The following is a 13170-nucleotide window of genomic DNA, read 5'->3' on the forward strand; positions in this document are numbered from 1 at the left end:
TTTAAAAAAATAAAAAATAAAAAAAAGAAAATCTAACTAACATGAAAAAAAAAAAAGAAATGGCTTCCTGGTTCTTGCTGGATCTTTCTGAAAGGTCCAGCTACTAAGCACTTAGGGTTTGCGAGCAGAGTGCTACAAGTTGTTTGATGGTGACACAGACCCACTGCATCCCTAGAGCTAGGGATGTTAGCATGGCTCAAAGACGCAGTGAACATACCTCTGCCATGTTGGATGGGGCAGACCCAACAGGCAGAATTGGTCCTAGCCACACTACTATAACAGATATAACGACAGATGTTACACTACTGTAACAGATATAATGACAGATGTTATACTACTATAACAGATATAACGACAGATGTTACACTACTATAAAACATATATGAACAATAGACTGGCATGATAGAAAGCAGCTGTATTTAATGTTTGAATATGTTTAAATAATATGAATTAATAATTGATTCTCCATTCAAACTTTAGAGATACTAAAATGTTTTTGTATAGCTGGAAACATTGACCAACTCATTTCAGCAATTAATTATTCAGGATTGTAATTTTGATCAATCTCTTATTAACTTTTCCTAATATTAAAATACTCTAATATTCTAGAGGCCATTTCTTGTCTAATGGAAACTCAGCCAAGTTACATGTCATCAACACACTGTAATGTGTGCCTTCTAAAGAGAAAGAAGAGAGGCTGCAGCTTTGTGTGCCTGGACTCATCCAAGGAGCCTTAGCTACTCAATTCTCCTCGAGGACACAGTGAAGGCTCTGCAGCAACTCCTGCACAATGGAGCTGTACTGACTGGGAGGGAGGAGACTGCAGTCAATAAGGCAATGGTGTCTGTGCGCACTTGATCTAAATGAATTCATATTTAAAACAAAATCAATGTACTGCCAAAAAAAACCCAAACAAGTACAATATTTGATGTCATATTCTTTTCTCGCATTTCAGACTCTTCCAGGAGTCAATGGGCTTTGAGGCATATCCATTGCTACAGAACTTGTCTCAGGTATTGCTTGGTGAGGCTGGCATTTAAACATGGCAAACACAGCCTTCCTAAACCTGTCATAAACAAAAGAAAAGAATGTTAGTCTCTGGTAACATGAAACTTTTTTCTTTTGTTTTCTTTTTATTTTCTATTTTATTTTTTTTAAAAAAAGAAAACAAACTATCTCTTTTCATTTTACATACCAATCCCAGTTCCCACTCCCTCCCCTCCTCCTATCCATGGGGTGTACCCATCATGGTCTTGACCTCTTTGCTCATATTCTCACTCCTCCCACTCCTCAACTGGACTTTGGGAGCTCAGTCCAGTGCTCCAATGTGGGTCTCTGCCTCTGTTTCCATCAGCTGCTGGATGAAGGGTCTATGGTTATATTTGTCTAAAGAGTTATTACTGTTGATGGGCCTCTCTAAATAAGTCACTGCACCCAATGTCATCATCTCCAATTGAGAGCCTTTATAAATATACAGGACAGATGGATAGTTCAAGGCCAATTTTGCATCACTGATGACAAACATGGAGACATCTGATAAACTCAATACTTATGTATGTTTAAAATGACACATCAACTGCCAAGCGCAGTTACTTGTTTGAATTAAATTATTATTTTACACAAATCTGGTCCTCTGTGCAAAGGCCACTTGGATCTGAGGGGGGCTTGAGAATGGCTGGTCTTGCCCAGAGAACTTCCAGCAGATCCTGATCTCATAATATGTCCTTTGGTCCTCTGTGTGCTCTACCTCATCTTAAGGCTTGTGTGTTCTTTCTCTCACATCTTTGCATTAGCACACACACTTAGACACAGCCGTGGCATTCTGTGGTGTACCAGGATTCAGCACAACAAATTGGTTCATTAACCAACAGTAACAGAAAATGAAATAATCTAAACTTTACCCAGGAGTTCAGTGAGTCTGTGATTGGCCACTCCTGGTAAGTAGACAGCCAATTACCTACGGAAGCCAAGTGTCTTGTCTGGGCTTGCTGCTTGTCGACTCTTTTCTTTGGAAAACACTATTCCACATACCTGGCGGGGCAACCACTCAAACCCAGCTGACCAGTGACCAGCCAGGAACTTCCCTGCCACATGGTCATTTGAGATAAAGGCTGTCTTTGTTTGCTGAGCTGGTAGAATTTGGGTCTGGATTGCCCAAGAATATTTCTGCCACCGTGTGGGAAGAGTCTGTCACAAGAGTAGAGCTCTAAATATGTAAGGTCTTGGCTGTTTTCAATAGTTGTATAAGCCAAATAACCTTAATTAGGTGGTTGTGCTGGCTGGTTTGATGTCAACTTGGCACAGGCTAGAGTCATTTGGGAAGAGAGAACCGTGACTGAGAAAATGCCCCCATCAGACTGGCCTGTGGACAAGGCTATGGTCATTTTCTTGATTGACTACTGATGCGGGAGGGCCCGGCTCACTGTGGGCAGTGCCATCCCTGAGCAGGTGGTTCTATAAGAAAACAGGCTGAGCAAGCCTGTAAGCAGCACTACCACATGGCCTCTGCACCAGCTCCTGCCTCCAGGTTTCTGGCCCGAGTTCCTTCCCTGACTTTCTTCAGTGATAGACTGTGATACAGAACTGTAAGCTGAAAGAAAATTCTTTCCTCGGCAAGTTGCTTTTGACCATGGTGTTTTAGCACAGCATAAGAAACCCTAACTGTGACAGTTGGCATTGGTTTCTGTCATTTGCCTCTGAAAGTCCTAGACACTAGTCACACATGGCCTTTAATATTCTTTCTGTGACACTACTTACTTCTTGTTGGCAGCAACATAAATACAGGGGTTGTAGAATGTAGAGGATTTTGCAAACAGTGGAGCTATGATGGCCATTGAAGGAGGAATCTTTTTGGGGTCTCCAAAACAAGCCCATAAGCACACAATGGAATAAGGGGACCATGCCAACAGAAACATCAATATCATTATCACAGACATCTAAAAAAAGAAGAGAGATAATCACCAAGGCTAGCATCTAAAATGTACAGTAGCATGAGCATTTAGGTTAAAGTTTTGTTGGTAATGTAAAAGAAGCTGGGGTTCTGCCTTCACTTCTTTGTTTCAGCTCCTGAAGCCATCTATGACAACAACTGCAAGTGGCTGTGTTGAGCAACACGTCACATTGCTGCTAAGAGGGTAGCATAACTGCAAAGAACACCTTCATGCTGTGGGCTGGGGAAAGCACACAATGCTGGTTTCACACAAACATGCAGCAAAATCTCCCCAACCCACTTCTAGTTTTACTGACAGCTGCCCACCAATTTCAACCAAACAAACTTTCTAAACTCAATCTGGAAACACACTCCTATCTTAAGTGAGTTCCATTGGGAGCCATTTGGCAGTATATTTTACTTACTGTACAAATAATGTATAGAGGAGCCCTTTGCCCCTTGTTTGTATGATAAAGTCTCTGCTTATAGAGCATCCTGCCCAGGGGAAATCAAGGCTCTCAAGGGTACAGGAAGGATCAGCTCCAAGGGGAAGGCAATGTGAACCTTGTGTCTGGTAGTTTGCACATACCAAAAGAAGAGAGAAAGCTTTTTAATCTAACCAAATACTGCTACCACACCTCAGGTTTAGAAAGACGGGGCGGGGGGGGGGGGGGAGGACCAGGTTTGACTTAGGAATCCTCACAATCTATAGGATGAAGCCCAGGGATCATAGCACACAGAGACATCCAAGGAACAGATATGCATAGTATTCAATAATATGGGACAAACACCAGCAGAAAGAGCTGAGTAGTAAAATTATGGATAAAGAAAAGGAGGAGCCTGGGAGAAGCCCCAGGACTTTCCAGCTATACAAAGTTAAAGCTTTATTACCAAGGACATTTCAAGGATTTTGGCTTCTTACCTTTGTTACATCTGCCTGGTCGGCCCAGTCTCGGTTGAGGTATGCAGTGCAATTCCGGGCAGCATAAATTCTCATGGACTGAGTGACATGGTAATAACAGTAAAACATCACTGTCAAAGGCACAATGAAATTCACCACAATGACCATCATGGTGTAAGACACGAAAGATCTGGATATAAGAAAAAACGATCATGACAACTCATTGAATGCCCTAAACCAGGGGAAGGGAAAGAGGAAATACTTGCTAGAATTAATGGTAACAGTCATTTTATTGTTAAATGTTTAGGAAGTGTGTTTGACTTTAGATCTCATACTTCACTCCGAGCATTAAACTACGGCCTCTGAGCTATCCGTTCCTGCCAGTCGACTGTCTTTGTGATAAGGTTTACTAAAACACAGCCATGTACACTCACATACTGTCGATGGCGCTTTCTCAGTGTGATAGCAAAGCTGAAGCATGGCCTGACATGTGATTCTTTACAGAAACTACTTTAGAAAATCTTTGTTTTTGTTTTGCTTTTGAGTTATCATTCATTTTCCTTGGTGAACTAAATGATCCTCGTTTCCAAGGAAATGAGGGGTGTCATTAACCCACGGCATCCCTGCAGGGACCCCCACTCTAAGATGAGTAAAGAGGGGGAGGGTGTCGCCATTGCTGCCTGAGGATAGAGGAAGGAACAAAGGATCAAAGAAAGGGGGCAGAAGGAGCCAGATGAGCTTGATCTATAAGCAAGCATAATCCACTCTTTCGTCTGTCTCCATTTGTATCACACTACCAAAGAAGCCTTTGCCACAGCCTATACAAGGACCCCCATGGGCAGGAGGAGGAGAGCTGTCTACCTCTGGAGCATCTGACGATAAAATGTAAACACATCTCTTACGTATCATTTTTCCGCCAGTTTATGGTACAGGTGGCTCCAGTAGGATCTGGGGCATAACTAGCCCACCCCATGATGGGCATCGAAGCCCAAAACAAGCCATTGATCCAGGCACCCAGGATCATGCTGAGGTAAGTGTTGGTGGTCATTCTTCTTCCTGTTGAGAAGCACACTCAGCATTATTAGTGTTGTTCACAATGACAGGACTCACTTGGTTCCACTGCTGACTCAATGGAATGCATTCTCTACAGAACTCCTTAGAGTGCATGAAGCTACCTATGAGGCTTCACGTTCTGACAAAATGACAACCTAAAACCTGAATGATAAACGTGTAGCGGATAGGGATGAACAATAGCTTTCCAGGACACATACGAAAGTCCCAAAGGGTGAAAGTACCCAAGAATGACCCTGGATGAAGCCGGAAAGGCAACCAGGGCCTTACAGGATGCCTAATGAAATCTAGATTGTGCTTTAAGAGTTGTAGGGAGCCATCAAGACTTGTGCACAGACGTTTCTAGGGAAGTAAGACAGTCTGATTACAAACCATCGTCTGTACTTTAAAATAAATACAAGGTGAGTGACTGTTACATAATGAGTGACGTCACTGAGGACAAGAAACACGCCATTACCTATATCAGGGCAGCAGATGGTCAGGTACCGGTCCACAGCTACAACTGTGAGCAAGCCAATGCTTACCATTCCAAAAAAGATATTCAATCCAGCATAAATCTGAAAAACAAACCGTTAACAGTCCATCATTCCAAAACCCTCCCATGAAACATTTCCATTTTTATTGTGTATATATGGTGTGTGTGTGTGTGTGTGTGTGTGTGTGTGTGTGTGTACGTGCATGCGCTGTGTATGTGAACATGTGCATGTCATGGCACAGGTTTGAAGGTCAGAGGACAGTTTCTGGGAGTTGGTTCTCTTCTAACACAGAGAATGAACTCAGGTTGTCAGGCTTGCACAGCAAATGTTTACCCTCTGAGCCATCTTGTGAGCCCTAACTATTTGTAGTTTTGTCTCATTGTTAGACTACACCTAAAACATATTCAATGGTCATCTGGTGGACAGTGGAACAAAGGTTATGGGGTAAACAGTCACTTTTAGATTGAATTTGAGGCCTGCTCTACAGGAAGGAATTTACGCATTCTATAAATCTGGTCAAAAAGGAGGTGCCTATCACTGTTGTCTTCCCAAATGGGCAAGCTGTTAACTGCCTTTTAAACACCTGTTTACACACACAGGTCAGTATTCCCCTCTGCCCTAAGGAGAAGCTTCTTTCTGCAGTAGTCAGTTCACGCAAGGCTCTTAACTGGTCCACGTGCTGAGAATAAGTTGCTGTGAATAATTGAATACTCAGCCTTAAAAGGGACAGCTTTATCAATCCCTCCCCGACAAAAGGCTCAGGGCACATCACAAAGGAGGGGCAGAAAGAATGTAGGAACATGTTTAGAAAGACCACTATGCAATGCTATCTTCCGGACATGACACGGCCGTTACACCCGAGAACTCACAACAGTTATGTTTACCTGCACAAGCCAACAAGTTCAGTTAAAACTCAATAGGCAACACTAATCTCATTCAGTGGATTACAGAGTGTGTGTGAGAGTGAGTGAGGGGGAAGGGAGGACATGAAGGGGGCAGAGAAAAAAGTATAAACTATTAAAAAATAAATATATCCTCAATCACTGCTGACGCTATTTTCCACAACAGCAAACCACTTGTCCTGCGATCTCTTGTTTTAAATTACTGGATTTTTGTTGTTTTGTACGTGTGATGTGTACATGCCTGTACACATGTGTGTAGGTACACACACCCATGTGTGAACATTTGAAGGGCAGAGGTTGACATGTTTTTTCTATTGCTCACCACTTTTTAGTTTTGTTTTTATTTTTATTTTTTTGAGTTAGGGTCTCTCCCTGAACAGGGAGTTTGGCTAAACTGGCTTGCCTTGAAGCCTCTGGAGCCAGTCACCTGCCTGCCTCTTCTTCCCTCAAGCTGGAATTAAAGGTGTGTGCTGCCACCCTGGGCTTTTCCATAGGTGTTAGCATCCTAATCCAGGTCACCTTGCTCCTAAGCAAGCACTTTACCACCCCACTGATCCACTTCCCCAGCCCCAGTTCTTAAGATTCTTAAAAAGACATTTAAATTTGAATCTGTTATTTCATCTTGTTTTATTCCAAAGTTCCCCATTACCTGACAGCCTGTATATCCAAATTTCCAGCTTCCATGCAGATCTGAAGCAGCAGACATGGGGTAGCCGATGCTACTGACCCCGATATCCGTGAGAGCCAGGTTAATAATCACCGCATTCGTAGGTGTCCGCAGTGCCTTGTACTTAATGAAGATGCCCAGAACTATTATGTTGCTGAGAATGCTTACTATACCTAGGATATACACAAAAGGACCATGCGTTTTGTTTAATATTTAGAATAGAATAAAAATTAAATATTTGTTACTTCAAAAAAGATAGCAATTCAGCTTAGTCCTTCTGTTTGAAGGGGTCCCACTTCTCTTAAGACTGTAACATCTTCTGTGAATGAAAATGGGGTTAGAACACAAAGAACCTGTTGACTGCAGAAGCCAGCACTGGAGGCTGGTTCAAACGTCATTGCCCACTGACCATTTGTCCCTAAATTCCCCCTGTAGCCACCCTGTCCTGCGGCAGACTAAATCCCTCTTCATTCTGCCTAGTTTCCTTCCTCAGGCCTCAAACAGCAGTCCGTCTTAACAGCATGTCTGTCACTTTTCATATTTTTATGATTCATTATTATTAAGCACATTAAGCATGTAGTAGTAAGCTCATGTGACTCAGTATTTCTTAAAATTCAACATGTCAAAATTAAAATTCTTCACTCAACGCGTGTGCACGCATACACACATACACACACACACACACACACACTATACTAGAATGCATACTGCAATCCCTGACCATCCAGACAACAGGCCAAGACAGATTTCTGGTTCATTGGAATATCACAGGTGATAGCACCATAGCTATCCGATTCTCAACCCTGGAATCAAGAAACTCAGTGTTTTCAGTGTCCCACAGTTGGACAGGTCTAGATAGTTGTATAATTTGAGGACTAAAGTTACTAACCAGCATGCTAGTGTGGTCACTAATAAGAACCATCACTGAGCACACTGGGTGCAAATGTTAGCCTGCTCAACATTCTCTCCATGCTGAAAGGATGCATATGTTTTTCATGGGCCAGATGTAGGCCAGTCTCAGGTCCCAGTGGTAGAGGCTGCTGCAAAATCAGTTTCAATGGAGAAGTTGCAACCATTACAGGACTTGTTATGCAACATAAGGAAGAGAATTGTGTTTCCCAGGAAAATAACTACTTAATGAGCATTCCCCAGCTACTGTTCAAACCAGTGGGAACAATCCCAAACACCAACACACAGAAGGACCGGCTAAGTGAGAACTTCCATTCTACCTTGGTGCTTCCATCAAAACTTCCTCACTGGCATCCTTTTACACCAGTCTTCTGTATTCCTCTTCTCTCTTCTCCACATGGCTGGTATGCTTGCTGCATCAAATAATAAACAACAGCTCTACAGAAGCTTCCAGGTCCCCAGTACAGAAGGATGAAAAGCCCGGTGTCCTAACCTGATTGTCTAGGCTCTTTGCCCTAATCTGCTGTTATCCTCTTTCCACGCTTATGAAATAAGCCCACTGTTCTGGAAGTTTTGCAAATACATCAAGCTACAAATCTTGACTTCATATTTTCCCATTTGAAATACCCTGCGCTATTCCTCTGAATGTTAAAGTGCTAGCCATCCTTTAAAGTTCAGGCAAGCCCTCTTGGAACATATGGCTTCAGAGCAGCCTCCTATCTTCTCCATAGGTTCCGAGAGTGCTTGCTTATTCTTATTCTTGAGTAATGTCATGCAGTGTTTATGTTGCCCCACCTTATACACCTCAGGCTCCTAATGAACTCTATCTCGAGTATGTGCCATACAGCAAGATTCTGATGATTGGAATGCCACTAACTCCAGTGGGCCCGATTTCTATTATTCTTTAAAGCACAATAGTAGCAAATTTGACAAAATCCTTTGGATCTTTTTAGCAAACATACAAGAACTATTATGGGGGCAAAAAAGAGAAAAACACATTATAACTTGGATTCAAAAAGGGTTAAATACAGCATATAAATTGCTGCCTAGCCAGCACATAGCCACAAGAAAGCAATTACATTTTGGAGAGTCTCTAATATAATGTTGGTACTAAACAAATAATTTGCCTCTTTTCTCTCTTCTCTCTAGCTAACTTATACGCTGCATTATTTCGCAGATTGCAGAGACTTTCTGCTGAGTGGATAGCAGATCTGTCAGTCTAAATTCTGAGCAGCCCTACCCTCCCACCTTTTTAAATCATTCCCCTCCCCATTCCTTTAGCTCCCTCCCATCTCTTTTTGGTCTACCTGATAGTTTTTCTTCAACACCACCACACTAAAATATATATTTTTCAACTCTGTCCTAGACCCCTTTCTTTCTTAATTCAACTTTCTGTATGGCTTCATTGTGTCTGAGATTAGTGTTGTAAAACAAGGCCATATGTAAAAGCTGAACTCAGACCCCACCTCCCACTTGTTTTTCCCCAAATGTGTTTCTATCTCAGTGAACTACATCATCAATTGGTAGCACACCCCAGCCCAACCCCCACTAGAAGTTAAATTTGATGCTCCCTCTTCTTTCCCAGCGGCATAGCAAATCATCAATTCTACCTTCTAGCTCTTGAACGAGTCTAATTTTTTGTGCCTCCACTAGGTCCCCAATTGCTCCAACTTCAGATCACTGCAGCGGCCTAATGGTCTCTTAGCTACCATCACAACATATGTCTGAAACACAAATCAGATACTGTCTCTATTCAACCCTTCAGGGACTCGCTGTAGCCTTGCAGGTTATGTGGTTCAGTACTGTCCGGTACTCAGTCATCTTTCTCAGCCAACCTCTCACCACAATTTTACAATTCATTCATGATGAATTATTTCAAATCCATCCATTTATCATACTCTCAATTCTCAGCTTTAAGCGATGAAGAGAGAGTACTCAAGCATACTAAATTAACAAGATGTCTATAGCAATGAAAATGATAAAAGTATATAGGAGCTCAAATCCAAATGAAAGATTAAAATATAGATTAAATCTAGGGGGTTGTAGCGATGGCCCAGTGGCTGACAGCACTTGTTGCTCTTCTAGACAGAAGACTTGAATTCTGTTCCCATCACCTGTGTGGAACAGCGCAGAATCCCCTGCAATTGTAGACCCAAGGACCTGACGCCTTCTTCTGGCCTCTGTAGACATACATGTGGCGATCATTCACAAAGACACACACAGACACTTAAGTAAGAACCGATTAATGAAGACATACACAGACACTTAAGTAAGAACTGATTAATAAAGCTAGGCCAGGCACAGTGACAACATACCTGTAATACTCAGAAGGCAGAAGTGGGAAGATCCTGATCTAGGCCAGCATCAGCTACATAGATAGCTCTAGGCTAGAACACACACTACAGCAAGCTCCTGGTTCAAAAGAAATTAAATAAATCATATATTTATAAATAAACTCTACAGTAAAAAAAAATCTCCATAGGTCCATGGCCAAAATAACAAATGGAATGATCCTCAAGTGCGCCCTTTCCCTCGGTTTTCATCATCTGGAGCTCAAGTGGATTTTGTTAAAGGAGGAAAATGTGGGAACGGGAAGCACAAGAGACACTTGACACACAGCACAAAAGCAGAGGTGGGATGTGTTTCCTCCAGTTCCTCTGTAAAAGCATAAGCAAAGACTGCATGCTCTGATGCTTCCTAACAAAGCCGACCAACCTAGGGTTAACAAAAAGTCCTGCTCAAAGCCAGGTAGCCACTTAGAAGTGTGTGCTGGGAAAATTTCTTAAGCTCCTCACCTGTGTGGATTTGGGAAACAAAACTAAAAAGCAGCTACAAGGTTTTCTTAGGAAATCCCTTAGCATACTGCTCTGGTGAGCAGACTCTTCCCCCTTTGAGAAAATCTCACTATGTAGCCCACTAGACTCTGAACTCAACAATTCTCCTGCTTCAGCCTCCAAAATACCAGATACATTTTGGATTTTCCCTGTCACCTACAATTAGTTGAACCAAAACTTATATATAGTGTCTCCATGTGATTCTGGAATTTCAGACCCACTATTTGCTCTTACCACAGAGAAGTAGTCAAATGAATTTGTAGCACTAAAATTAAATTATTTGGAGCCCAAGTCAACTATGAAGTAGACACAAAACAGCTGTAAAGTAGACACACAGAGATGTATCTCTGTCTTTAGAAACACGACTGAAAATTTTCATAAGTCAATGCAAAAAGCAACGAGCCCAATAGAACAGTCACTAAAACTCGCCACTGCCTACACAGTTTGGGATGAAGTGATTGATTGTAAAAGCCACACCCACAGACTTTGTCATCTCCCTCATGCTCTTTTCTACAGACAAGCCTTCATCTTAATCTAATATTTGTACGGCAAGAACGTATTTGCCCAACAACTATCTATGCCCCTTAGGAGTCTCGATGACATTTAATATACTCTTCCTATCAATCATGACAGATCCCTTTATTATCTTCATTTCACACAGGAGAACATGGAAGAGTAAAAAGGTGCACTATCTTTCAAAGCTGCCCCCTACAGCCCTGCTTCCCAGACTGCCTGCTAGAGGAGCTGAATTTGCATGCCTCATCTGCACCCTCTTTCTCTTTCAAACTCTTCCTCCAGTACCTTCCAATATTAAGTCTACCAAGAAGAAAACTATGCAAACTATGCATGAGAATGGTAAATGATACAAAGCATGCTTTTACCATGGTGCGCAATATTCATGTTTACATTTAATGTAAGAACCAAATATATGGACAATTTCTCTTCTAAAAATTCATGAGCTTTTCTTGCCCCTTTTGCTCTCATTGATTAAAAAATCTTCCATGTCCCGCCGGGCAGTGGTGGCGCACGCCTTTAAGCCCAGCACTCGGGAGGCAGAGGCAGGCGGATCTCTGTGAGCTCGAGACCAGCCTGGTCTACAGAGCGAGGTTCCAGGACAGGAACCAAAAAGCCACAGAGAAACCCTGTCTCGAAAAACCAAAAAAAAAAAAAAAAAAAAAATCTTCCATGTCAAGAAGCAGCATAACACTGCTGTCGTTTATTCTTTCATTTGCATTTCCTCCGACTGGTACAGTCCCTTGTTTACCAGCTAGCCCACACTGCATGCTTGTACCAAACACCTCCTTTCTCCCATCCAAGAAGCAGGTAACTAAGTGAACACCATACCTGCCACAATCAGGTAAGCTGCAATGATGCTGTGTTCCGTCTTTGAAAACACAGAGTCGCCTTCGTTCCTAAAGCCTGAAGTGTTTGAATCTAAAGTGTGGCTCAGCATTCTGGAGAGTCCAGACCACCTTCTGAAGAGCCTTCGGGCGATCGCAATCAGCTTCAGCAGCCTGTCAGGAAAGTTCTTTCAGGACAAATCATTTCCACTTCTAGACCTCAAAGAAAGGCTTTTTCATTAGAGGCCCTCCATTAACACTTAATTGGGCCAAAGAGGAAAACATTTTAATTCCTAGAACAATGGGAAATCTTCTTAAAGAGAAACCCCAACCACCACACATCTTAAGCAATTTAGGCTCCTGTCTTGTATTTATCAGCAGATTACCAAGCAAACCAGCCTGTTTAAAGAACAAAAACAAAAACAAAGAACACATAAAGCCAACTCAGAAAGGCAGTCAGGAGCAGCCTGAAATCAAGCCCTCCCCACATCTTCAGAAGGGCTGCATTTCTGTACTAGAGACTGAATTGCACAAACTGGTTGAGATTCTTCACCTCAGTTCCCTTTGTATTTACTTTTCCTAAAAATTTGAATACTCTATTGACTCCCACACTTCCAATCTCCCCATGAAAGGCACCAATATTACCTGGCGTAGTCCTAATGCTTTTTTTTTTTTTTTTTTGCTTATGTATTTATTTAGTCACACAAAACTATGCCCTAAGAACTTCTTTCCTTTCAAACAAAAACGAGGGGATCTACCATGTGGAACCAGTATGTCAGTCTGTATGTAACACACAAACACACATGGTGCAGCTTGTTCCCCCGAAATACCAGTCCATAAATCCCTGCCTAAGCCTAACAGCCACATGTCCCACTGCATGGTTACGATCTGCTCTATGCCACCTCAGTTACTTCTCCCACGATTTAGCATGCCTGAGTTCACACTATTTAGTCAACCACTCAGCTTATCAAGTACAGGATAATCCTAATTGTCTATACTGTCCCATAAAAACCTAGTATGAGTATGCATTGCTATGGTAAAGGGGTATAGGTATCTCAGTTACTTTTAGAGCTTCAAAGCAAGGCTCAAATGTCACCAAATTCCATGCAGCATGAAACAGAACCACTAGAGGGCTGCACTT

General features: G+C 42.2%; 1 protein-coding gene across 1 annotated transcript; it reads right to left on the reverse strand.

Annotated features, from left to right (window-relative positions):
* Positions 1-69: 69 nt before the first annotated feature.
* Positions 70-12676, reverse strand: Rrh (retinal pigment epithelium-derived rhodopsin homolog). The gene is made up of 7 exons (XM_005357272.2): positions 12034-12676; positions 6929-7119; positions 5359-5458; positions 4733-4886; positions 3852-4020; positions 2758-2936; positions 70-1066 (listed from the first exon to the last, which is right to left on the reverse strand). The coding sequence occupies exons 1-7, from the start codon at positions 12140-12142 to the stop codon at positions 952-954; spliced, it is 1017 nt and encodes a 338-aa protein (XP_005357329.1). The 5' UTR covers positions 12143-12676; the 3' UTR covers positions 70-951.
* Between the last annotated feature and the right edge of the window lie 494 nt (positions 12677-13170).

This window comes from Microtus ochrogaster, chromosome 21 (assembly GCF_000317375.1).
Source record: "Microtus ochrogaster isolate Prairie Vole_2 chromosome 21, MicOch1.0, whole genome shotgun sequence".
Classification (NCBI taxonomy): Eukaryota; Metazoa; Chordata; class Mammalia; order Rodentia; family Cricetidae; genus Microtus; species Microtus ochrogaster.

Excerpts from the sequence above, each read along its gene's own strand:
- Rrh (XM_005357272.2), bottom strand. The coding sequence starts at position 12,142 with ATGCTGAGCCACACTTTAGATTCAAACACTTCAGGCTTTAGGAACGAA. Across the intron at positions 7,120-12,033 it reads AGCTTACCTGATTGTGGCAG|GTATAGTAAGCATTCTCAGC; the intron begins GTATGGTGTTCA and ends TGTATATCCTAG. Across the intron at positions 4,021-4,732 it reads AACTGGCGGAAAAATGATAC|ATCTTTCGTGTCTTACACCA; the intron begins GTAAGAGATGTG and ends TCTTATATCCAG.